This window comes from Gymnogyps californianus, chromosome 27, assembly GCF_018139145.2.
Source record: "Gymnogyps californianus isolate 813 chromosome 27, ASM1813914v2, whole genome shotgun sequence".
Lineage (NCBI taxonomy): Eukaryota > Metazoa > Chordata > Aves > Accipitriformes > Cathartidae > Gymnogyps > Gymnogyps californianus.
The window spans coordinates 4,273,399-4,300,021 of NC_059497.1; the positions used below are offsets into that span (position 1 = coordinate 4,273,399).

At 53.6% G+C, this 26,623-nt stretch overlaps 1 protein-coding gene and 1 long non-coding RNA gene across 2 annotated transcripts; one reads left to right on the forward strand and one right to left on the reverse strand.

Annotated features, from left to right (window-relative positions):
• The first annotated feature begins 286 nt into the window (after positions 1-286).
• LOC127026191 (uncharacterized) lies at positions 287-6,860 on the forward strand. Its single transcript, XR_007767731.1, has 3 exons — positions 287-356; positions 4,036-4,206; positions 6,558-6,860. It is a non-coding gene; the product is annotated as an uncharacterized LOC127026191 (long non-coding RNA).
• BAK1 (BCL2 antagonist/killer 1) lies at positions 6,720-19,975 on the reverse strand. The gene is made up of 6 exons (XM_050911311.1): positions 19,944-19,975; positions 15,671-15,790; positions 9,670-9,805; positions 9,394-9,537; positions 7,039-7,219; positions 6,720-6,843 (listed from the first exon to the last, which is right to left on the reverse strand). Exons 2-6 carry the CDS (start codon positions 15,756-15,758, stop codon positions 6,739-6,741), a joined length of 654 nt encoding a protein of 217 aa, XP_050767268.1. The 5' UTR covers positions 15,759-15,790; positions 19,944-19,975; the 3' UTR covers positions 6,720-6,738.
• Positions 19,976-26,623: the final 6,648 nt, after the last annotated feature.

Below are 26,623 nucleotides of genomic sequence, written 5' to 3' on the forward strand. Positions count from 1 at the left end.
CAGTGCCTCCCACCACAACCAGTGACCAAGAGACTGGGGCTCCATTGGGATGTTCCTCCCAGCCCCAAAAGTGAAGGCTGTAGTGACCAGCGCTGGAGGTGGGACGGCATCAGCAGAAGTGGCTGCAGGCGGGGAGGATGGGTGGCCGTTAGCACAGGTAAGGCGTGTCTCGGCTTATTAGCAAGGCATGTGCTCATTAACAAGGCACCCACGCAGTGGTATTAAAGCATCCTGTCCCCCCTAACATCACCTGCTTCTTTACCCATTAACAGACGCTGCTGGAGCTCTGCGGTGCTGGTAGGAATGGTTGGTGGAAGCTGGCGTCCGGACTGGTCCTGCGAGGGGTGAAAAATCAGGTAAGCAGCGAGGTTTGTCTCTGAGCAAAGGAGAGCGCAGCAGGAAAGGGAGGGCGGCTTGGTACAAGCTCATGCTCTGTCTTGGCACGTGAAAAGAGAGCAGCTGAAAGTGGCATAGCCTGGGGATCTGGGCTGGTATTTGGGAAAGGTAGCCCAGGACAGTGACTGTTGCAGGAGCCCCAGTTTCCCATCTTTGTGCCAACCCTAGTTCCGCTTAGCAATGCGAGCTCTCTGGGCAGTCAGCTGGAGCTGTTAGCTAGCAGGAGGTATTGCTGTCATCCCAATACAGGACAGTGGTAGCACCTCCCTATCTTTTACGCGTTGGGCTCTTCTGAGATGAACACCCCTTTCCCTTTCATTTGCTGGAGTGTTTTATGGCAGTTGAGAATCCTGTTGTACCTCTCTGTAATGGATTTTTCCTTTGCAATTTCCTACCCTTATTGTTTCCTGCTAGGGAGGTGTGGACACATCAGAGATAAGATCCTTAACTTCTGGGCAGGTTGAGCAGCTGATCAGACAGCAGATTACTACAGCGGTCTCTTCTTCATCCCTGCAGCATCTGCTGTAAAGGCACTATTTCTCAGGGATGGCAAAGCAAGCTTCAGCAGCAGATTTCTCTCCCTGTCTAGCTCTTCATGCTAGAAAAAGTGTAAGAAGGCCTGGTATCCCTAAACTAATGGGGCAACTGAGACAATATAGCTTGTGCAAATTTGTGCAGGGGAACCTATAATGCACCCAAGAGCTACCCAGAGCACCCTGCAAAGGAGTACAGCTTCTGGAAGAAAACCCTCAACACAGCCAGGAAGAGTTTGCACTGCATGTACCATTTTTATTTTCACAGATATATATTACATCATTTTAAAACAGAATATTTGTGAAAGAAATAGGGTTTTTTTCAGGTAAAAGCAAGCCACCATGTTCCACACAGCCCCTTTGCCTGCCATTTAAAGATAACCTGCACTGGGGAAAGACTGGCCTGCAGACAGAGCTCGTTCCCCATCTCCCTGCTGCTACTGGGACAACCTGTGGTCTTCCTCTCCTCCTTCCCCTGGAAAGAAAAGGTGTTTACCAGTCCCTCCCCTCCAGAGTCAGTGCAAAGCATGCTTTATTGCTCCATCATATACCCCTGTCCCCTTCTTGCAGTGCTGGGAGAGACTGGGGCTTCCTGGAGGGACAGAGAAAGGAGCTGGGGAAGGAGCTGTGTGAAACACCATGCGCTTTGATACTGTGAAAAAGGCAAGGAAGAACCAGAATTAATAGTGATAGTGTGGTTTCAAGTATACGTGTAAAACCCAACACACAGAGCTTCACAGAAGGCTGCCACCAGTCCTGACCATGAAGAGACCAGTTTCTCTGGGGCAGTGCTGGCCCCTGCCAGCCTGAACCCTGCAGCACCCGGTGCTTGGCAGGGATGGTTCGGGGTTTGGCTTGCAGCGTGAGGAATGGCTAGAAGGGAGAGGTGGTTCCGACAAGCAAACTAATAGCTCAGGCAGATTCCTCCATCCAGAAGGAAAGAGCTGGGAGAGGGTGGGAGTAAAAAATGTTCTCAAATAGGCTCAGTAAATGAGACTCTTCCTTCAGACTCTCACCCCTTTTCTATGCATTCATTATAACCTTCTGAATGAAATTCTTCTGCCCACCCTCCTGAACACAGATGCTTCTGCTTGAACCAGGAGTTTTCTGTCTGGACAACTCCCTGTGCTATGTTCCCTTAACACCTCTCCTGGGGTAGCCTCTTGCACAAAGAAATCCTCACCAAATGTACCTTTTCCTTCCTGCACCCCTTGATATGTAGGGAGCCGGCGGAGAGAGGTACAAGGAACCACGGCGCAGAGCTCGTGGCCTCGAGTGGGGCTGCGATCAGCTGCCCTGACTGGCACCCACGTACGGTTCCTCCAGCCCTGGGTACTGGCACCGCTACCTGGACAGCCTGCACCCCTCTTTGCTACTTCTGGGGTGCATCTCAGCCTTCGCTGGGCACTGTGATGCTGAAGCCATCCCATCTGTTGGTCCTGGGGCTGGATGGAGAAGGGAAATAGCACAAGCTTTTCTTTGGTCCCTCTTCCTATCCACTCTAGGAGCGAACAAACCAGGAAGGCACTGGTACCAGTGGGTGCAGCTAAGTTGTAGGCATCAGAGAGAGCCAGTCCTTCCTCAGATGCAACACCAGCTTGGGTCTCTGATGCTAGAAAAATGGGATGCTTGCTCCGCAGCTGTCCACCAAACCCTGCAGTGATTTAGGTAGCCTTGCTTTGAGCGGGGGTGAGACTTTCCTTCCAATCTAAATGATTCAGTGAACAAGCCTCTCCTTGTGAACAGCCATGGCAGAGCCTTCTCCTCATCTTCTGCCTTCCTTTCCCAGTTGAGGGCTTCCCACCCCTGTTTCTCTTGCTCACCAGGGGAAGAAGCCAAAGCCCCGGGGGCAGTCATGCCCCAGTAGCACCACTGTGGCTAGAAAGGTGGCAGCAGGGAGAGCCTGCTATTCAGTGCATCAGATGGGCTTGCTTTCATACAAGGTACAATGTGTGACTGGGTTGGTGGTTAAATGAAGCTTACACTGGTTAAAAATATTGTAGTTGATCGGGGCTTTATCCCTGCAGAATAAAGTGGCTGATTCAGCCCTGTAAGGGAAGTTTGGGGTTATTCTAAGAACATAGTTTTATCTAGAGCTCTTGCTTCTATAGCAAAGATGTACTTTTTTGTAAAAATGGCTCCTGGCACTGCCAGTCCCAGAGCAAAAGCCTTCTGCGTATAGTCAAGGAGGCCTGTGGTACCTTGTCCAGGCCCCCTGCCCAAACTCTGCTGAGTGGGGCTTCGAGGTAGATACCTGCTGCAGCTCTCTAGAGAGGGCCCACCAACCCTACAAAGAGCATCAGCTTCTGGGGAGGGCCAAGCCTTCTCATCTTGGTCTGCTTTGAACCCAGCAAATCCATCCCTGCTGTAGCCTGTTCCTGTCCCCCTAAAGCACTCGGCACTTTCCCCAACAGCAGTCCAGTACAAACCAGTGATGCCTGCCTTTGGTATGGGTCAGACCATGGTGTGCACCCACAGCTCTGAGGGTGCAGACCACAGCTGATGGATACCGAGGTCACCTGGACAAAGAGGGGGACCTGGAGGGGGGGTTTCCCCTTCTGTGAGAGCTCAGCCCCTCTCTGCCCTCGGAGCCAGCACCCAGGTGGCTGTGCCTGCAGTGCTGTTGCCATCCAGTGACAGGACACAGTACTACAGACCAGTCACCCATTCACAGTCCCAGTTCAAGTTTTTTTTCCAGTTAGTAACCAGCATCAGGAAGGCTAGGAGAGGTGAGAGCAGAGGGAGACAATATACTGATATCCTGAGACAATCCTCCCTGCAAATCCCCTGAGAAAACGGAAAAAATGGAAACTTTCCTTTGCTACAGCACCTATTTTAAAAGTTCCCTTCTTTGTCCAGGTATCACAGACTTTATTAAGGCTTGATCATCTACCAAAAAGCTGAAAAATGTTCTTTAAATAAAGTCTGCTGGCCTTACAGCTGAATTTGGTTTGCAAGGTGAAACACCTTATCTGGAAGATGAGAATAAATTACAAGCAGCATGGCTTTTTGTACAGACAAAAGTTCTCTCCAATCTGTTAGAGTTCTTGGAGTGTGTCGGTGAAGTAGTGAATAAAAGCTGATGATATACTATTTTCCTTCCAAGGTCCTCTGAAAAAGTCCTGCTGGAGACACAACCAAACCAGAGAACTAGCCTAGAGGACAGTGACATGTCAAAGATGTGGCTGATTAAGAGAAAAGGAAAATAACAATTAGTAGTTCATTTTCATCGTGGCAAAAAGGCTCCATCTGGTGGTGTTTTCACCCAGAAAAGAAGGTAAGGTGTGGGGATGGGAAACTGCAGATGATACTAAGTTGGTTAGACTGGTTCACAGCAGAGAAGAGTCTTGGGATCTTGAGGAAATCTCAAGATCTGCTCAAGACGGGTGAAGAGGCGGCACGATGGTAAATGAAGTTGTGTGTGGATAAATGCAAAGAAATACACTTGCAAGGGGACAAATGAACTAAGTGGGCATTCAGCTCCTAAAGGAGAGTCAGCACGGCCACAAAACCTGAGCATGGACAATCCACTGGAGATTTGTGCCGCTCAGCACAGATAGATAAAACAAACAAAGCAACCAAACCAGAGATATATAGAGGAGGAATATTATAGCAAATATTTTAATGCCTTTCTATTAATCACAGTCCAGGGCACTCCACCAGGGAAAGGGATACTGCAGAAACAGTCAGGGTCAAAACGATAAGCACAGAAAGACCCTGATATGGAAACAGGCTGAAAAGTTTGCTATTCTTATGTTAAGAGGGAGGAACATGAGGGATGTAAATGTTATAAAATTATGGCTGGTCCTGCTAAGCCTCTGCAGCTGCAAGGAGAAAGGACGTAAGGTGTCCTGTCTCTGTGCTTGGACAGGACGTGTAGTAACAAGCTTAAACTGCAGCAAGCAATAGGCATTGAGGGGGGGAAAAAAAATCTATCTGAAGGTAAAGATTAAGGTAGGAATCAGTGATATGGGGAGGCAATACCGGAGGGTTTTAAAAACAGGTTAGCTGTCTGTCAGGAATGCCTTTGCTACAGTGGGGCAGATGGGCTGCTCTCGAGGTCCCTCTGACCCCCCTTGGGTTTCAAAGCGGTCACCGCAGCGGGTGACACCAGGCAGGGCTGCAGGCGAGCCGGGCTCTGCCCTGGTTTGGCGATCCCCATGCCACAGAGATGAGTCGGTGCACTGCCAGTTGTGCTCACTCAGCCCATTTTGCGGTAGCAATACCAGCAAGTTCCCTGCTCCAGCCATCGTGGAAAGGCCCCAGAGGGCAGGAGGGCTCAGCCTGTTCAGGGCTACGATACTGCGACTCCCGTTGTCCCAGGCTCCAGCCCAGAAGGGCTCTAGGAGAGGAGCCCAGACACAGGACCACTGCTCATTTCCTACCTCTGAGGTCCCTCTGGCTCCTTCCCCCAGTTGGCTGACCTGCTCTAGGAGATGGGTGATGCTGGAATAGGGTGAGTTTGGCTCAGACAGGGCCAGTCACAGTTTCAAGCCTTACAGAGTCACCTGGAGTAAAAAGAACAGAGCTAAACCACGCGGTCCATGCTGGGATGCTCTCATTTTGCAAAAGTTGGAAAGATTTGGGATGGGAGAGTGGAGCCTGCTTCCCTCCCTCCCCCAAAAATCATGCTCAGGCATCAGTCATGAACAGAACAAGGTCAAGTCACTTCCTAAAGACTCTGTGCCCAGAAGAGGCTGGGCCCTGCTGTCTGGGCAGCTATAAAACACCGCAGCCCTGGGCTTAACCAGGGCATGCCTGCACCATCCTGCCCAGCTGAGCTCAGCAGGCAAAGAGCTGATGCAGGGATGGGATGCAACTCCAGTGCCTCCCACTGAGAGCAAGGGAGGCCAACTCGTCACAACTGGGCTGCTCGTTTGCCAGCATCCAAGTCTACTGAATAGAAGCCCCCAGCAGAAGTGGAGGGAGGGCGGGCAGGCAGGCAGGCTGCCTACACCAACCATTAGTCACCCCACAGCTTTTTAGTGTTTGGAAACCTGCTGGTGCTTCCTAGGTCTGCCGGCACGCAGCCTTTGAGCTCACGGAGGGCTGTGAAGCTGCACCCCAGCACCTGCATCAGCCGTGGGAGAGCTGCAGGTCTCCAGGTTCAGGTCGCGGCAGGGAAAACCTGCCTGCCAGTGCTGCCAGATATTACCCTCGATTGTCAGAGGACACGTAGTCAGTGTGTTTCTTTAAAAAGGGGTAGGGATGCTTGTTAAAAGGAAAGAGAAGGCTCAAGTACTTGGGCTCAGGAACAGAGGGAAGGTGAAAGCAAGCCCCACACAGGCTAATGCTGGCTTGCCCCTCCAGTGACTTACAGACAACAATTGCAGCAACCAAGGCTGCAATCCCTCTTCAAATGCAAGCATGGTCTGGGCTAGAACCGTTAGCAAGTGGGGAGCTCTGCACCTGCCCCAAGGAGTGGACAAGACCCACGTGCTTGCGTGCACACACACAGAGACATTATCACAACACATTTGTTCCTCCACACTCTTGACTCCAGAGGAGCCTGTTCTGCCTCACTGCTGCACGCTAGGAGTGTCACAGCGATGCTCTGTCCTCAGCAGCTAAGCAAGGCATAAAACAGACAACAAAGTTGAACCTTCCCTCCCCTGCTTCTCTCCATAGCTCCTGGTGGTGTCTGCATGGAAGGCAGAGACCCTGGGCCCTGTGGCAGGAGGGTCACAGGTCCAAGCTGCTCTCTCTCTCGGAGGTTCCTTGAATTCCCCCTTTCTTGGGAGATGTCAACGCCGAGCAGATATTTGAGAGAGAGCTTGGCCAGACCCCCCAGCCTCTGCCCCCACATCAATTAGGGCCTGAAGAAGCGTCGTACCACTAAATGCCCCACCATGACCAGGGCCACCACCAGCAGCATGTACTTCATGTAAACATTGTCCAGATCGAGTGCAGCCACCTAACAGGAAACAGAGAATAACCAGAGCATGTTAGATCTGCCTGGGCCGGGCTGCTGCTCTGCCTGCACCCGGGTTACCCCACCAACCTCAGCAGTGCCATTGTCCCCAGGCTGCACCTTTCACCAGCCAGGGCACAGCTGCCTCCCCTCGCCCCCGAATCCCCCTGGGACAGCCCCATGCTCCCGCTGGCTCACCCATCCTCCTTGCTGGGCGATCCACTGGGCGATACGGTTCCGGAGCATGAACTCTGCGACGTAGCGGGCGATCCGGCGGAGGAAACCCGGTATGCCGTGCTGGTAGACATGGATGGCCATGCGGTAGCCGAAACCCAGCAGCGCAATCACCCGGCCCCAGTTAATGCCGCTCTCGAACAAGCTGAAACGAAGCCGACGGTCTGATTAAATCGCTGCCACGGCTGGCTCAGACCTCCCTAGTCTCTGCATGCCAGGCCACGGGCTCTCGAGCAGTGCCGGTTGCAGAGCAGGGCTGGGGATGCTGTGCTAGTCCTCGAGGTGCTTCCCCACCGCACAGACAACGAAGCCATTTTGTGGCTAAGCGACACGTGGCCACCCATAACCAGGATGTGCTTTCAGGGCAGAACAAACACGGTCTCAGTCACAACTGCTGTTTGCCTCAGCCAGGTGGGTTAGGGATGTCCTAGGAAAAAGGAAATTTCCAAATCCTGTCTACACAGCTACAGGCTCTGAATTGCTGGAGGGGAAGCTTTGGGATGGTGGCGGTTGACCTGCCGCCTTCCTGCCCGTCCTGCCTTTCCCTCGGGTCTCCACCCGAACGCAGGGCACATCAGCTGCCTGTAGGTCCTGTGTTTTCATGGGCAAGGGTATTGAACAAGGTAAGCTGGAACTGGTGGTGGTTTAAGCCGTCAGGCTGTAGGCTGCAGCAAGCTCAGCGGCTGCTACACGTGCAGCCAGAGTGGGAACTACCACCCATCTGTCCCAAAGCAGCCCTTGCTTGTGCCTGGAGGTAAGGAAGTTGAAATATATCTAAGGACAAAGCATGTTAGAACAGGATTTTCCCTTTTCCTGCATAGACAAACCCCCCCAAGACCAAAACTTGATCTGATCTTGCCTTAGATGGACACTCCTAAGGGCTGGGGGGCTCCAGAATGTGCCTAGTCAATGCCTACTGCTCCTGCTCCCGGTTTTGGTTGCTGTGGGCACAAACTGCATCACTCTGCAGGTTTGGCACTGATTTATCTAGACCAGTTTTTGAAGGTTTTTTTTTTTTTTCCCTGGTTTCCAGCAAGGCAAGCAAGAAGGAAAAAAAGGAAAAAAATAAAAAGAATAGACTCAGGCCCTGTGTTTTAATCTTGTGCCCTGTCCTGGTGGTCCCTGTCTGCATAGCTGAAGGGAACGGTCTTCTCTGCAGAGCCTTGGCGTGGAGCTGCTACTGTGCATGTCGCAGAGGGAGAGGAAAGTTAGAGCCCGGGAAGGAACAACAGGTAGCACAAAGAGAGGGAAAGAGGTTAATTTACCTGTTTGCGGTGCGTTAACCGCCTCAGGCTGGCAAAGCGGTGAAAACAGTGCAGCGTGGCTTCCCAAGGACAGGGGAGCAGGAAAAGGACAGAAGAGAGGCAGTTAGACAACAAACACCGAGCAGAGGGTGCACAGGGACGGGGCTGCACCGGAGCCAGGCGTGCTCAGAGGAGCAACGGGAGCCTGGGAACCCAGAGACCCCGGCTTCTCTCCTGGCTCTGCCACAGGTTGTCTGCATGACCCTGGGCAAACCATTTAACGTGCATAGTGTCTTGGTTTCCCTACAGACAGAGGGGTGAGGACTGAACCCCTTGACAGCCACCTCAATCCAAGCCTGTACCTCGGGCAATCAGGGCACTGAGTTGTCCAGGTCTTTGCCTTTGCTCTTCACCCTGTTGCTGTGCTTTGAGCGGGTAAGCTGGGCGCGCATCGCCTACATGAGACAGCTGCAGGCTCTGCAAGCCTGTGGAGCATCTCCCATCCCGAGTTAGTCCAATCCTGTTCCATGTGGACCACGCCAAGGGCAGCGAGTACCTGCCCATCCCCACAGCCTGCAGCTGCGTTTGCTTCCTCTGAAAGTCTGACTCATCAGGACTTTTCAGCTGTCAAGCAAGCAGCAGTGGGACCAGCAGCAGGTCTGCCTTGGTCCAAGGCTGGTCATACCCCTGAAGGGGAGCTGGGACGTTCACTTGGCTACTCATGCACGGGACATGCTTCCCAGGCATGTCCCCCAAACTTTCTGACCCTGGTCAGCTTGTGCAAGGACTGCGAGATGATTGTCAGGTGAAGACAGTCCAAACAGTGCGCAGGAGGAAGAGCAGACAGGCAGAAAACACAGGAACCGTCATGGTGAGCTTGTTGGGAGCTCAACCCAGGGACGGCGGGCGAAGGCTGAACGGACAGAGTCTGTGTGCCGGGGCAGAGCCGGGAGGCAGCTGCTCCGGAGTGGGGGCACGGGTTTAACCGACTGCACTGCACCCTGTCTGACCTTTCCTTCCCGGCCTTCCCCAGGAGAAGGTGTCCAGCCCACGCCGAGGGAGCCGGCGGCCTTACCTGGAGGCTATCCTGGTGAAGTACTCATAGGCGTTGTCCTTGGTGGGCTGCAAGGATTTCAGCATGTTGCGAAACTCCGCGTCGTACCGCTCATTAATGTCGTCACCGATGATGGCCAGGCGCCTTCCCACCAGGCTCCCAGTGCTGCCCAGAGGGAAGGCGGCGTTACAGACAGGTCAGCAAGACCGGTAAGCAGGACTGAGGGGTGGGTCTGTAACGGAGGCTGGCTCGGGATGGGGTTGAGGGATGTGCATATGGTTGGTATCAGAGTTTTACCTGCCCAGGTCCTGCTGGAGCTCCGCGATCTCTGGGTCCATGGGCACTTCCTCCCCTCCCTCCTCTCTCTCCTGTTGGTAGCGGTAGAAGGCATAGCTCTGAAATACCTCCTCTGTCTCCTCCACCACCTGGTCTTCTGAGAGAGACAAGAGGAAGAAAAGTCAAGGGAGAAGCTCATCTCCCCCCTTTCCCAAGTTGGAAAGAGACCATTCCCTCATTTTCAGCCTAAATTTGTGCTGTTTGTATTAACACTGGCCTTTTGCAGTAAAACAAAAAGAATCCAACATAAATTAGTTCTCAGAAAACTAATTTTGGAGCAGTCTTTGTTCTTAGGGGCACAGGCCCACCTTTTGAATCCATTTTTGGCAAGAGACAGCTACAGGACTGTCACAACACAAACCAGATGTTCAAGTGCTTGCGCTTGGCAGCTCTCTCTTACCTCTCGATAAGGGCATTGCTCAGCACAAAAAAGTTCAGGAATCTCAGATCCAAACCCAAACTGGAGGCAAAGCTCAGCCTAGTGCTGCCCATCAACCCTCAGCAAACAATCTTGTTTTTCAATGTCACCAACAATCGTGCCCTCGCATGGCATCAGCAATGACGCAGTGAGCAAAAGTTAAATTGGTCATTTTAGTCTAATTCCTTGCTGATTCAATCACACATCACTGGTCTCACATACACCCATCAGCCCGGCAGCGGCAATGCCAGGGCAGGGTTTGCGACTTCTCCATGGCCTGCTAGCAGGAACAGAAAGGAGAGGAGCTTTTGAATAACTTGTAAACTGTAGCCCAGAGAGGTGACCCCCCCATCCTGCGCTTGAAAGTGGATAAACAGCCAAAAAGTTTGAACTGAATGCCCGCTCCTGCTCCAGCACACCCGTTGCCCCTGTGCGAGAGTGGACACCCAAATCCCCTGCTTTGCTAACAAATACCTGTGGAAGCAATAAGCCCATTGCATGGCGAGTGGGAGGCTGCAGGCGGGCAGGGGGTGAGCCAGGGCTGTTGTGGGGGTGAGCTGAGGCTGGTTTTGGGTGCCACAGCTTCCTTCCGCTGCTCTCGTAAACAAGCAGGGCTCGGCATGCCAGGTATTCAGGGTTCAGCAGAGGAATGCACCCATGCAGTAACGTCACCCAGCCCTGACAGCACGCGAAAACCGACCCGGCTCTGCACAAGCAGGAAGCGAGTCAGAAACAACCGGCGTCGACAAGCACGCGCCCGTCTGCAAACGGCTCAGCTCGAGACCCGCACACGTGTCCCCTGTGCCCACGCTGCTCGGAGAAGAGCAAGGGTCTGGACATGGCCAGGACCTGTCCCCTCTGGAGCAGGGAGCCTCCGGCGAGGCGTTTCAGTCCCGTAGGTACCATGGTGACCGATACCTTATCATACGCGTTACATAGCTCCTGGGGAAAGTACCCGGTCTGTCACGGGATGTCTTTGATTAGAGCTCGGTTTCGGCTGGCTTGAGAAGAAAATCTGGTCTAGAGCACCAGTTCTCAAACAGCCGCAGCCCAGCTAAGTCACCCCGCAGGGCTCGGGGGGAGCTACCCCTAGGTCCCAGTAACACAGTTCTTCCCAGTTTCTTTTCTAAGATGCAAAATCTGTAGGGGACAGAAATGGTACGGACGGCTCAGAGCCCTCTTCCTTTGACAGAATATCACCATTCAGGGCGGAGATTCACAGGCATTAAACGAGGTGCAAAGCCCAGGTAAATGAGCTACTATGGGGAACGTCAGAAGCACAGGACCCTGCAGACCCGTGGCTTTAGGTGATCGTCCTGCAAGGTGTGCTGGTGACACACAGCAGCACATCTGTACCAGCAACGCTATCCAGCAGCAGTGCAGCTCACTGCAGCCAACCCAGCTAAAACCCTTCCCCAGCATCCCAGTATATCCACCCACCAGACTGGCCATGCAGTTCTCTGGCCACTGGAAATTGCATTTCCAATGCAGAGATGCTTCTGCCGAGCAACGTCCCAGAGCTGGGATGTGAGGACCTGGCCTAGTGGACACAGCTGTCCTGGCAACACTGCCCCATAAAACCCTGTATCCAAGTCTCCAAAACATGCTGTGCCACTCGTCGCAGAGTTTTTCCGGCTGGTCACATCTACATGGCCCACATGCGGCTCCGGGGAGATGGACCCAGCCCTGGATGGGGTGCAGGGAAGGGAGAGGACCTGTCGTGCAGAGACTCAGGTTACACGGAGTTCAGGCTGGGTAAATAAAGGTGAAGGGAAATGACAAGCCCTGGCCGCTGTGTTTTCAGGGGATTGTTTTTTGTTTTGCAGGAATGGGTTTATTTGGCGATAAACAAATCCCACCTTACGGAGGAGCCGGCGGAGCCAGTGACCGCTCCACCGAGAGCCAGAAAACGAAACCGACTGACTCACAGTTTCAGTGAGAGGCAGGGTAAACACACTGCGAGAACAAAAGAGGAAATAAGTATACAAAAAAAATCCATGGTTCTAATTACCCCAGGCACTATTTTTAGTAACACAAGGACAGGCAAACACACATATTTTTCCCCCAGGTGCTAGCGCACAGCACCCACTGGGAGCATCTCTGGGTCTCTCCCACTCAAGGGAAGAGGATCTGGATCAAGATTTGCCTTGTGGACTCCCAGTACCAGCAGCAGAGAGGGGAAGAGCGGTTTGGAGCTCCTCTGGGATCTTTGGTCTCCCTGTGGGATCATCGGGGCTGTGTTAGGGGGCTCACGAGCTGCTGTGAACCCCCACGCTGCAAAGGAGGACCTGCTCCGCTTCTGCTTCATGGAGCAGCGACCCTGTCGTCCTCGGTCCCCAGCTCACTCTCAGCATCTAGACCAGACCTACCCCAACAGCCTCTTGCCTGGATCCACACCGTAGGCAACACTGACCGGACCCCAGCCAGTCTCAAACACGCAACATCTGCATTTCTGTGCAAGATCCCTTATTTCTCACTGTTCCCATCTCCCGGAGAGCAGCTGTGCTACGGTAAAAACTGGCAGGTCTCACCAAAGTTATCCATCAGACCTTGTTACAACTAAATTAAATAGCCCTGCTACAGACTGTAATAATGACAGATGCAACCTGGCAGCATCCCTTTCGAGCTCAGGAGACAGGCAGTAACTACACTGAGAGGTGCATCTGTTTGCACAGAGGGAGATATCCAGCCTGGAAACAGCAACGGTCTCCGAAGGGAGAAGACAGCTCCGGGGAACCAAGAACGGTCTCTGGAGATTTCTACCTCGAGGGCAAGCTCGACTCCACCTCATGGTAGTTGCAATTTGGGGCATCCTTTGCAGGCCAGAACAAAGGAGTCACGAGGCAATTCCATAGCAGAGTTATTTCCCAGCACAGCCATCAGAAGGATGACTTTTTTTTTTTCTTTTAAAAACGGAAACCGCATATTGATGGGAGATGCAGTTCAACAGGAAGCCCAATACTCTATGTCTGTGCTGGAGATAGGAACTGCATGGGCACCAGACAAGAGAAAAGTATGTTTAAATGGTTTCAGTTGCTCTACAGAACGTATGAGAACCCAGGCTTAAACGGGCAGCTCACATTTTTCCTACTTATTTTGCAGGTGGTCTTGGAGATGAAGACATGGAGACGCTCACAGATGCATGACTAACATCCCTAAGCAACTATTTATCAGTTCATGACTTGCTTCACATGCAACGTCAAGTCCAGAGCTGAGATAAACGACCAAGGACCAAATCTCACACCTCTCTAGGTATGTTACGTGAGTATTAAACACACACAGACAGACGAGAAAGCCCAGGTAATCTGAGGAAGAGAACAGTTGCCAGGCTGACACTGCAAACTGTGGGTCAGGGTGGCTGGGCTTTCCATGCACAACCCTGACACCTTGGACATCCTTGCAGAGACTCTGGCATCAAAGCTCTCTCCACTTCCCTAGTAGTAATAAGTAGATATAGCAATATATCACCTTTCTCAACAAAGTGCTTTGGGATTCCAGCTAACGTGGTCCACACAGGAGCTAAGTGACCACACGAGCAATAGTTTCATCACGTGGACTAGCCCCTCTGCAGTGTAAGGGGGCTGAGCTGCATTTGGCATGGTTACCTGCAAGTGTGGGGACAGCCACGTCCATGGCTTGTCCCACGGATCTGAGACTTGATGTAATTATCCAAACCATTGCCGTAGCTCTGTGCGTACCCTGGCAGCACGTCTGAACGGGGAGGCATTGCCACCCCCATGTTACAGATGAGAACTGAAGGAGGGCAAGGTTACTCTTCTGAAGTATGAGCCCTGTTTCCTGAGCTCAGCTCAGCACTGTTGGTGCTGGGCCTCCCACCCCTCCTTCTGCAATGTTTGCTCCCCTTGGCATGACTATTCATAAGCTAAGTTGCTCCTCCTCTTCATCACATACTGCCAGGAGTACGAAGCTCCTGCCTTCGTCTACAATGCCCTAAAAACACCAGAAGTGCAAATTGCCACCCAACCTCGACAGAAACAGCAGCATCTTGTCCATGCCCTAAGCACCGGCTGGTAGAACAAGGGCTCAGAACAGTGCTCAAGCAAATCCTTGAGCAGTAGATAAATCTCTTCACTCCCTACCGCATCCAAAGATAAACAAACAGAGCAAGTGAGCCCTAAATGAAAGCCAGGCTTAATACCTGTTGACAAAAGCCTTCTTCCGCCCCGTAATCCCTTAGCACGTGTTGGTGGAAGCTGCACATTTCTGCTTCGGCAGGAGTCCATGAGGCTTCTCCCTAAGAGGCGTGCAGAGATCCCACCTCCAAATTCCAGATGGACCCCCCCTGAGTTTTGGGAAGCAGAGGGATGCCAGTACTGCCAGTAAGCGTTTGCAAGCGTACAGGAAGCGTGACTGTAAAACAGTGTGGTTAGAGCTCAGGGCCTGATCCTCTCACTGGTTTTCACATCAGCATCTCATTGGCCTCAACAGGAAATCAGCATACATAAACAACTGCTCTTATTTATTTATTTTCATACCTTGTAGACTTTGGTAAGGGAAGGACAGGCTATTTTTTCTTCCAGTGTATTCATGCAGGATCTAGCACAAATGGTACTCAGAGATGGAGAGGAGTCCAGGCAATACCAGAGTATAAATAACATTATCAGGCCAATAAAACAGCTCTGAGCTGGATCTGAGCTCAAATACATAGTTAGGTATAGCTTCTAATCTCCGTTATTGACAGAGCTGCAGTGACTCAGTCTTATTTACAAGTCCACCTGCAAAACAGGTTGAGAAGTCGCCTGTGTTTAACAGCTTTCTGTGCAGAGGCATTTTATCATTTTGGGATGAAACGGGAGCTGAGGTTTTTCCTGGGTTCCTTTCGGCCCCGTTCCCAGTTTCACCTATTAGCATGAAACGCAATTACACAGTCTGCTGGGCTCGGCACACACGAGAAACGGACTGAACTGCTTCCGAATGTTGGCGAGCCGTAACTTTTCATCGCTGCTATGCCAAGGCACACTGGAGACCCGATTTCATCCAGCAGCTGATGCGGCAAGACTGAAACCAACTGCCTGAGACCAGGCGCTGCTCAGCAAGGCCTGTTTTTCCTCTGTGTTTTAAACATCGAGCACCTTTCGCTCCCTTGTGCTCAGGGAAGGGAAAGTCAATGACACCAGGCACCAGCCGTACATCTCGCAGCCAGCCGGGGTGATCTGCCCCACGCCCCAACCCCTGTGCCCTGTGGCACCCCGCTATGCCTGCCTCAGCCTGCCTGCACGGAGCTGCCAGCGTACCCCACTCCGGCAGCTCCCTGCACACTATTTTCTCCGTGCCTTTCAAGCCCCCCCTTGCTGCCCACCGTGCTAATCCAATGTCAAGCATCTCCCGAAAGCATTGAGCGTGTGCTCTCCCAGTTCAATTCAGCATAGCTTTACAGAACTGATTTGTTTATCCCAGTCTTGCAAAGGGCCCTGGAGGTATGAAAAAAACCCATCTTTTCAAAGAAACACAGCAAGGGGGGGAAAAAAAAAAAAGAATGGGTTGAAAATGCTTCCTCCCCGAATATCACAGCAACCTTTTTACCTGAGTTAGGCTCTTGTGACAGCCTGCGCCCATTGCTTCCCCGGCGTCCGTGGGCCCTTGGTGGGACTCCGTCGTTCCCTGAGGCCATTGCAGAGAGATGCTTGGGAGTATCAGCTTTACCTGGAACGACAAGAGACAGTAAGTGAACCAGGTTATGAGCAGCCAGCAGGGACACTGGAGCCTCGCAGCCCCTTGCTCCCTCCCTCACCTCCCAGGCCAGCCTTAGGAAGCCCCTCTGGCTGAGCCAAGTGCTCAGAGGAGCAACGCTGCCTGCTTTTATCTCTGCCAGCAACCTGGCTCCTCCCTTCCCGACACGCTCGCTCCCCGATTCCTGGCCACACCAAGTCCCTTGGCTAGATTTTTCCTCTGTTCCCGACTCTTCTCAGTAACGTGTTTGAAGACAGTCATGTGCCAGAAGAGGAAAGTCACCCAACTCCCTACCCCACTTCACCACCTCCCTACCCTTGCCGGAAACATGCCAGCTATCCCCTGACCCACTCAGCAAGTGCCACGGCCTGCACCGGCTCTTACTCAGCCCAGGCAGTGGCTTCACCCTGGGATGAAAGCAAAAATCACAGCGCAAAAGGGCTCTACGACTCCCTGGCTGCATCCAGAGAATGTGCCTGGGAGCTGAGCCCTGGGGCTCCGCTGCTGCCCGAAATGCTGCTTACCCCAACCTGCAGCCACGACGGGTCAGAGCACAGCAAGGGCAAACCCACCCGCGACCGCACCGAGCTGCCACGGCTCCCGCACGGAGCTGCCGCAACAGTGCCGATTCCTCCTGGCAAGCACCTCCGACTTGTTTTCCACAACTTCTACAAGAGATGAGCTCTCTGTTTTCCTACATCCAGAAGCTCTAATTCCCCCTGTTCTTTATGTTTTCTGAACTCCTCTCGGAATAAGAAAATGAAATGAGAACGAAATGCACAGCTCATCCCGCCTCTGAACTTCACAGGTATCCTAAACCCAGACCTGTGGTTTAGGGCTCATCGCAATCCTCAGCTTCTTTACCCCTCTGCTTGTCACACTGACCTCAGCCCCTGTTTTTTGCAGGGAAGGAAGCGAGGCCTCGCAGTTACCGTCAGGGTTAGAGAGAGATCACTGCGGCTCCTAGCCTGTTGTTTGGCATGCCAGTACATGTTCTCGGGCCAGACTTCTTCCAGGGCTAAACTGGGGGGTTTTCTGATTTGCACCAGGTCTAAATTCATGAAGACACATCAACACCCAGAAGTTTAAATTGTATCCTGGGCAAAAATTTTTAAAAGTGCTGGTTACGGATAAATAACAACCTATGTCAAGATTAGAAATGCAACACGTGGTCCAAGCTTACAACCTCACACTGAAGATTATTCAGAAGAAAAAATAAATTGAGACCATAAGCAGTAATGTGAAGTACAGCCTGCAGTCATGGTGGGGATGGGGGGCTGGAAACACAAAGCTTATCAGCCTGGCTTAGAAAGCCATCATGTATTTGCATAGCTGCATTCAGGGAGCCTGAGCCGCAGTGACACACAGATGGAGATGCTGTTTTTTCCTACGCACCTCCGAGGACAGGATTTCCCTTTTCCTCCCCAACCTCAAACATCCCCATCCAAGGCAAAGCTGAAAACGCGATGAGGATCAGCAGTTGGGACCGAGGGTAAAGTTGGGAGGAGAGCCGGCTCCCAGTTGCCCAGATCAGCAGAGACCCAAGCTCCAGAGCTGCTCCTCTCCTTGCTCTTCTCTGCTCTGGGACGTGGTGGAGACAGCTCAGGGAGTGCTTGGAGCGGATGCACGTGTCCCCGTCCCTCCTCCAGAGAGGAAACCCTCCCGTGCTTCCTCCGCTGCCATCCCCAGCCCCTCCTCGGGCGCTTAGCAAGGCTACAGCTGCAGCCCACCTTGCGTAGGAAGGCCTCAGTGCTTTTCAAGGGGAAGCAAGACCAGACTCAGAGCAGCTCTCTGGAGTTCACGGGTAAGTGAAGCAGTATGAATTTCTACTGTACTCCGTGCTGCTACAACCTGAGGACGCACTGAGCACTGGGGAGGATGCAGACACATCCAGCTGAAGAGTTCAGCTGCCTCTGGAGCTTTTACAGTTTGGTCTATAGGTGCCACCGGCTGTGTTTCACATCAACCCGCTGCCTCTGACCCAGACCTCAGCCACAAATAACAGGGAATTTCTGATGCAGACCTGACTGCTCAGTATGAAGGATGGCTGGTGAGCACAGGAGTCCAGTGCCCAAGAAGCAGCTGACTCATGTGATTCTTCACGTTTGCCGTGTGGCAAACCCTTAGGAAGCAGCAGGCTGTGACTGTGGCCGTCATTTAAGAGCAACTTTCATTTTCAGTTTCCTTCTCAATATAGTTTCTTGCAGCGCTTTCTTCTCTTGCAACACAGGGCACTGCAGCCCTTTTGCACACATGCACATCTGGGACCGGCAGCTACGTCCTCGTCAGCACACTGCCGGTCCCCAACCTGCTCCCCGGGGAGCACCCTAAACTCCCACTCCTGCAAACCAAGTGAACGCCCAAGATGATAGCTCACTGCCAGTCTCTGCTGGGGGTCAAAGTGCCTCAGACCATCCTCTCCAGTATCGAGAGTGCTGCTGCCCACGTTCCTCCTGCTTCCCAGCCCAATGCCCCTTTGATTTGCCCCATTCCCCCTTTGTTATGAGAATACTGTGCTGGAAGAGAGCAGGGAGGGGCGTGAAGGAGGATATGATACCCAGACACTTAAAGACAGCCCAAGGCTGCAGAAAATGAAGGCTCTCCAGGACTTGAGACAGGGCTCAAGAGAGGGTTTGGGGGAAGCTGCAGGTTACTGGGAGCAGCGTCTAATTCTCAGCAGCTGCTAAAAGATTCAGCTCCACCGTGACTTTTTGCTCTTGTACGAGGCCGCAAAGGGTTAAAAGCAGCAGACAGCACCTAGGATGTGGATTTAGCAACACCTCCAAGATGGCACAGGAGTCTTATCTTTATTAATGAGCACATGCCATGCAAAGAATCAGCCTTCCTGGAACCCGCCAGCCTTCCCTAATAAAAAAAAAGACCTTTGCCTCAACTGTTGTTCAGTTCACCCTCATCTCCTTTCCTTAAAGGTCTCTGACACATTTCCTGTGTGCCCGTATGACACACTCACCGCTTCTCCCAACTTTTCTCCAAAGGAAAGTGCCTGAGCCCTGGATGCAGGGAAAAGGGTGGGACTGGCCCAGAGAAGGAGGCAGATCTGCAAGCTGCGGGAGGGGAGAAGATCTGCAGGAGCAGCCATAATCCCTAGGAACAAGCCCGGCTATGGGGCTCTGAAGTCACCCCCTGACATGTTATGAAGATCCTGTTCCGGGAAATGTGTGGAACATCCCCTGGGACGAGCATTTCACAGGTCTGGCCCTGGGCTCATGCATGGAAGTGATTCCATCATGTGGTGTGCAGGGCAGCTAACCCTCTCCAGGACAGGGATCCCGCAGGACTCCTGTGCCCTGCTGCCATCCCCGCATGGACAGTGCAGAATCAGCCCCACTCCTCCCAGCCTGGCCTAGAAGAGCAAACAGGTGAGTTTGCCCAGTTTGGTGTTTACGCACCCAGCATGGCACCAGGGTCCAGTTGGCCCACCAGCCCCAGCAGATGCAGACATCGCAGCCAGGGTCCCCCCACAACCCCGCATACCCACGTCCCGGAGGTCCCCAGCGCTGCTGGGCGGGAAGCCGTGCAGGCAACCGTGCAGGCAAGCCTGCAAAGCCACATGTGCCATGCCCGTGTCTGAGGTCACAGCCCAGAGCGGGGTGAGATGGATGTCACCCCAGTTCCTCGGCGTGGCACAGCTCTGCCCACCGACAGCTCAAACAACTCTGTCTACCCTGAACCCCTACACCGAGCGCTGGCACGGGGATGCCGGGAGGGGCTGTCACCACCGCAGCCCTGCGAGGGGGAAAAAAAAAAACCGACCTGGAGAAAATATTATTAAAAGAGATGATATTTCCTCTTTGGGGCAACGGTCAGCTCAGAGCGAGACCTTTCAGCCCTGCACACACCGGAGTGCTGCTTGCTGAGGTACCCCTGCGTACTTTAACCTTGTTCACCGGCCGGTGCAGGATGAGGCCCTGCGGCTCTGCCCACCCCTCCCGCCTTGCCGGGCTCCCCCAGAGCCCGCCAGCACCCCGGGACTCCCGGTGCATCCCTCCCCCGGCTCACGGCAGCCCCGGCACCGCCCGGTCGGGCCCGGTGAATAAAGATAACCCATCCCGGGGAAGGCTGGGGGGGGGGGGGGGGCTGGGGGGGGTGTCCCCCCGCTACTCACCGCGTCCCGGCGGGAACCAGGCGGGCCGGGGTATCCCGGGGAAGCTAACGCATCCCGGCGAGGAGCTGCTCCATCCCCGCCGCCTCCCTTCCAGCCTCCTCCCCGGAGCGCGGCGCGGGGGAAGGAAGCGAGCAGGGCCGGGGAGGAGGAGGGAAAAGAAGAAGAGGGGAAAAAAAAAAAAAATAGAAACCCAACCCCAGACCATAGACGCAGACGCGGAGCCGGGCAGGGCTCAGCTCCCTCTAGAGGCACCTTCCCCGGCCGGAGCGTGGGAAAGCGGCTGCGGTGCGGCTCTGTGCAGCGCCGAGCACCGCGGCGGGGCCGGGGGGCAGCGGGGCTCCTCGGGGGGCTCAGGGGGTTTGGGTGAAGCTGGGGCATCGCCTGGCTGCGGTTTTGCTGGAAGAGGGGTTGGGGGACTGCTCTGTTGAGCCCAGCAGTGCGGGGATGGCACGTCCCAGCGCGTCCCAGCGCCCTGCTCGCCACGATTCCCCGGGAGTCGTTGGCTTATTCATGGATTCTCCAGTGATTTTCTGACCTTTTTGTTAAGGCTGTGGCACCTTAGCACAATCGGTTTGCCCTCTGTCAGGTTCCCTGGCAGGTAGGGTCAGGAGCCCTGTTAAAGTCATTATTAGAGCATTTCTGGTTTCCAGTAGGAAACTTCTGTGTTGATCCACCAGAAAAAAAGGTCGCCGGTGGCAGAGGTGATTCACACCAAGTGACTTAGGAAATTTGAAATCCACTGAGATTAGGAAAAATCACAGTGGCTGGAGGAAAGGGCATGATTCACCCTGGAGAGCAAGATAACTTCTGCGCTGGAGGTGGCTCTTCGGCTCAGCAAGCTGCCCCAGCTGCTTTTCCTCACCTCGCTCCTTGGGAGACTGCCAGGGATTTCACTGTTGGTGCTGAAAAATGCCAGATAAGCAGAGGTTTGGGGCCAGTACAAATGCCTGACTGCTAATTATCAAACTACCTGTCTGTCCAATGGTAGGAGCACTGTTTGTGCCCTGGGATGACATGCCCTGTGGGATACCCTCTGCCCCAGAGCCGAACAGAAAGATTTTTGAATTCTTGACTTACTTGGCTGAGTTTTGCAGAGGAAAATGGGCCCCTGGCTGCAGAGGGTCCTGCTCTGGCTTCAGAGATGCCCTCTCCCCTTGGAGGTGGGGGCTGCCGGGGACGTGGCCTTGGCAGACCTTTCTGAAGGTGGTAGCTGCATTGACACCAGTGAAAAGCAGGTTGTGGAGGGTGAAGCAAAGGATGCCTGCAGTGACTGCGGGGGCCAAGGGGCCAGGAGAGACGTGCCCTGGCCAGAGATGGCTTTTGGTGGGGTAGGACTAATCATGGAGCTGAGGAAGGTGAAGAATCAGCTAATGGGGACCGTCCCCATCAGCCTGATAGCAAGGGCTCTGCCTTCCTCCCAGTGTGAGCTCGCAAAGAAACTCCTAGTCCTGGGGGAGCTCGAGGCCCCGCCATCAGCCTTAATTCTGCACTGAGCCTTGGGGTGAGCTTTGGTGGTGAACGTAGCAATGGTGGCTGTTTGGGTCTGAATGTCCCTACCTCTGGGTTATCCCAGTGCCCCTGCTGATCCGTGCTGGTGGTGGCTGTTCTTGTGCACAGCCAGTGTGATGAGTGGCCGGGTTTTAGGCTGAATAGCAGCACAGGCACATCGGGATGTGCTGACTGCTGCAGGATGAATCCTGTGCTTCTCTCCACCACATTACATCAATCTGGGCTGTTCCTGAGTCTCACCACCATTTCAGATTTAGCATCCCTTAGTATTACCTCATTAGACGGCAGCGTTGGTGAGAACTTTTGCAAAAGCAAATCTCATCTAAAATCCTTCTTCCTTTTTGCAAACCACTTCTTTTCCACCTCAAATACATTGCATAACACCTCTGTGGCACGGCTGTAGAAAAACAGCTGGGAAAGTGGTACTAGGTGAGCATCAGGTGTATGATATTCGTAGCTGCTTCTAATCACATTGAGCAGCAAAAAGCGTGGAAAATAAGCTGTGCAGGAGGCTTGGACAACTCTGTGTCCACAGCAAGTGCAGCAAGGAGCTTGTGGGGACTGAGCTGTGGGTGGGCAGGGGGGACTCGTACTGCAATGTGTCTGCAAATGGCTGCTGGAGAGTGTTAAAGAAGGGGGAGATATCAGGGATAAAGGGAAATTAGTTTGAAAGCACCAGCTCTGTTATGGGAATGGCCAATATGGACATCAAGAAATGATGGTGGCAAGCAAGTATTTAGGAGATCATTTGATGAGTGGTCTAAATCCTGGGTGTAGCTCCGCCGGTGCGGAGACAGCCTGCTTTGCTATTGCAGTGGCTTTAAGATGTTGAGGCAATGGGGAAGAAATTCCCAGCTGGCTCTGTCGCATCAGCTTTGCGATGACTGATGCTGATGTGAAATGTTCCCTGCTTCCACCGGCAGCCCCTTTTGCTGGTGTAAATAAAGAGATATATTTGGTGGTGTAAATAAGAGATGCACGGCAGCCGCAGAGAAGGAGCCTCTGGTTTCAGGATTCATGTGGCATTTCAGCATGTGGTTTCACCAATTGGTTGGTGTAGTCTAAATCTGTGCTGCTGCTGGAAAAGGGGGCTGCACTCAGCTGGTGCATCCCCAGCCCTCCTCTTGTGCCAGCAAAAGCAAGGGGCTGACGTGAAAACACACTTTTTGCAGCGAGGAGGGCTGCTGTCTGTGCTTTGCAAGAGCAGTGCCCTGTGCTGGCCGCCCGAGCCTGGCGATAGCAGAGGAAAGGAAACAGGAGGGTGCAGCTGGAGGGTGGGAGAATCTCGGTTTCAACCAGTCATGATGACATGGCAGTTTTAGATGAGTTTTTTTGGGGAAAAAAAAAAACCCTTCTTGCAGCCAGCAGCTTGTGGGCTAGCTGAGCCAAGGACGAGCAGACACTGGCAGAGCCAGCCAGAAGAAACTCCTAGTGTAGAAGCAAAGCTGAACTCCTAGCAGCATGCCTCCGCGAGGGATACGTTACATCAGCGAGAGCGGCTTTATGCCAGTGTTACTGCAGCTACAGCACAGCTCTGTCAGGCCCAGGAACATTGCGGGGAAAATCATCCCCCTGCCTCAGACTGTGGCCCTAGGAAAATACCCATCAGAAATGTGCCGAGGGAGAAACGGGTCCCTGAGTTTGCTGCTGTTTCGGTTCCTGCTGTTATTGTCATGAATGTATCGCATTGCAATGGGCAAATGCAGATGCTGCTTTTAAAAGCTGTTTGCTCCGCCGCTGCCTGCTGAAGAAGTAATTTTCTATCTTGCTCTCTTTGGCCGTGGTACTGCGCTGCTGGAGGGGTTCTTGCGTGTTTGCATGAGCCTTCCCCCTTCCTCCCACTCTCCCTCGCTGGTGTGAAATTTCAGGGCTAGGCCAAACCGTGGCAGAGGTGGGAAAGCTGCAAGAATGAGTTGCTGTGGGTAGAAGGGAGGTTTCACCTTTTAGGGCCCCTCTTCTCCCCCAGCTCTGGGCTGTGCTTGGTCTGTGTCCCTCTCCCAGTCCTGGGTTGTGCATCCTTTGCACCCTGGGTGACATCTTGCCCCCCGCCCCAGCCTTGTTTCAGACCCTTGCCACTGTCTCAGTGCCGCAGCTCTGCGTTCCGGGCGGTTTGGGGCCGTTTGATTCAAATCCAGTTCTGAGCCGTTGGGCCACCAGCACTGGCACCAATGGATGCCCCAACGGCTGCTCGGGCTCCCAGCCGTCCCTCCCTGCTCCAGCTCCTCAGGAATCTCTTTGGGCTCCCACGGAGCATGTGGGGGACACGGGACCCCAGAGCGGAGGGGCAAGAGCTGGGCACCGTTGGTGGCCACAGCAGCCCAGGGGAGCTGGCAGGGCAGCAGCACCCGAGCTGGGAGCCCTGGGAGGGTGCCGAGGGGGAGAGCACGGAGCCGCTGCTGGGGGAGCTGGAGGAGCTCAGCCTCGCCGGCTCCCTGGGGAGCAGCACGAGCAGAAGCTGCCTGACGTTGAGCACCAGCGACACAGAGCTGGTGGTGGCCGGCGACGTGGTGGACACTCCTGCCGGCAGCCCAGTCCGGCAGCGTGCAGGCAGCGGGGTGGCCAGTGAAGAGGGGAGAGCCAGGCCAGAAGCTTTTGGTGACAAAGCTCTGGAGACGTAAGCGTTGGGGTGGGGGGTGACATGGGGCCAAAAGCCCAGCTTGCTTCAGTGCCCCTGTCGAGGGGGTATGTCCTCATACAGATGGATGCCCTAAAGCGATAGGGAGAAGCCCGCTTGGCTGCATCCGTCTTGTCAGATCCCGAGCAGCCGGTGTTTTGCAGAAGGCTGCTCATTTGGATTTTATAAACAGGTGCTCATTTGGATTTTATAAAATCCAGTTTTCCCCCTACTTCCTTAAAACATTGAAATGAGCCCAGTGTTTCCAGTAAGGCTGCAGTTGGCTTCCAGAACCCGCATAGCTTCGGGACATCCTGCATCCACAGCAAGCAGGCTCCGTTCCCACTGCTGCCTGTGATGCTTTTCCCTCCCCTAAAGGTCCCCAGGCACCCATCAGAAACGCGAGTTATAGCCCTTTGCAGTCTTTGGCCTCTCTAGGCTGCTGACAAGGGATGCAACCAGATCCAGCTGTGTTAGTGTTGCTGCTAGAGGGTCAGAAAGTGCAATGCTGGTCCTGCTGGCCTTTGTTTGAACACACCTAACTGTGCTTTGCCTCCAGGGATGGGCTCCTTCAAGGTTTTCGTGCTGATGGTGAAGATGTTACCTGCCGTGTAAGCCCTGAGCCATTGTTTTCTGTGGGCTTTGATGCTGAATGGGAGAAAGAGCAGCTCCTGAAAGGTGAGAGGATGGCTCAGAGGGAAAGGAAATCCACCCCCCCCATCCTTGAGGACTCGAGGGCTGCCTGGTGGTTGGTGGGAGAAGTCCTGAGGAATGACTGGTAGCCCTTCTCGCAGTCTGTGTGCTGCTTTTTGGATACGAGCCTGGGGAGCCGTGCTGCACACTGTCTGCTGGCTAAATGCTGGCATCAAAACTGTGTGTTGGAGAAGACGGACCAGGGGGATTGCGGAGGCAGTCAGGTCACTGGGGAGAGTACCCAAGGGCCAGGGCAGAGAGCACTGAAAATCGCCCGGGGAATGCGAGGGGCTGGGGCACTTTGGCCAGTTGCCCACTGAATTCAATGCCCAGCATGCCTGGCAGTAAGTCCATTTGCTTTGGTGGTACTAGAGGATCTGGACCTGGCATGGTATCCTTTCAGACACTCCACTGGGGGCACGTTTGATTGCTGTGCCAAGGACCACATGCAGGAAGGGAGGTGACAGCTCTGGGGAGTCACTGTTTTCTTTGGGCTTGTTTTAAACAGCAGATGAGGGTGCAGGATCCCCAAAAGCAGAGCTGTCGCAGTGGAACAGGCTCTTCAACATGAACAGACATCGACAGACTTCACATAAGGTTGGTGAAAGGACATGGAGCATGGGGCTAAGGCAGCGATCGCTCCTGAGAAGGGTTTACATGCAGGCAGATCTAAGTGCCCTCAGGCCTTAGAAAAGGCATAGGGATAGATCAGCATGGGGGATTCTAAAACTGGTCCCTGGCACTGCCAAGGCACTACCGTGTCAGAGGAGGTGGGCTTTCAGGGGTGCCTCTGAAGTTCTTCTGCACCTCCGTGGTCCTTTCCAGCTGAGCAGGGAATGGTCTCAGGATGCTGCTGGTCAGTGACGGGCAACACATGGTATTGGGACGTTTGCTGAGATGGGATGGATGGGAGTGAAATAGGGATAGGGGCAAGAGCCAGCCCTTTGGGATTCCCTTCCTGCTCTTCTTACAGACCCCACTGTGACTATGGTTGTTTAACTGGGGTAACTAGTTACCCACCAGCCCCGGAACAAGCTGTATGTGCAGAATTATCTTGCTGTCTCTGACAACCCTGTTGTAATAGCTCCTACACCTCCCTAATACATCGACCCAAAGCAGAACAAGAGATGCCCCTACAGACTAGGTCTTCATCTGAGATGAGGGTCAGGTCAGGGATGCCGGCGATTTCCCCAAGTATCTGCAAGACAGCGTGAGCAAGCCAGAGGAGGCCACGGATGGAGCAGGATGGGCATCACCGATCCAGATGACATAAACAGGGCAGGTTTGCAGCAGAGAAACAAATCTGCAGCAGAGCAGAGACTCCAGCTGCTCGGTCAGGGCTCTGAGAGGCGCTGAAAAAGACGCAGGACCTGGTAGAGCTGCAGGAAGTAGCTGAGGTGGCGGACGGGTTGGTGGTTTGATAAAGCCGTTCTGCCAAAGCGTGGGTGTGGGGTGTGAATGGTGCAGCACGTAGCTACAAGACAAATTAGGCCCCCTCTCTGCTGGGTGGTGCAGCGCATTAAATCAGCTCTTTGAGAAATGGTCAATATTTTGTTCCGGAGAGCGAAGAGGGACTCCAAGGCGGTGTTTTAACAGTAGCCTTGGGGAGCTGCCTGAAGCTGTTAAAAAGTAGGGTTTTTAATAGATTTCCTTTCTGTACGGCATGGCTATGCTACAGGTTCTGCCACTGCCTGGCAAAATATGGGGGACAAGAGCCAAGTTAACAGTTCGGGCGTGGGAGCCTGGAGACCAGATGTCTGCTGGGTTTTGTGACTCCCTCCCTATGTGACCTGGGACCAGCCTTTTCCCCTGCTTGCCCCAGTTTCCCATCCGTGCCAGGAGACAACTACTCAATTGCATGAAG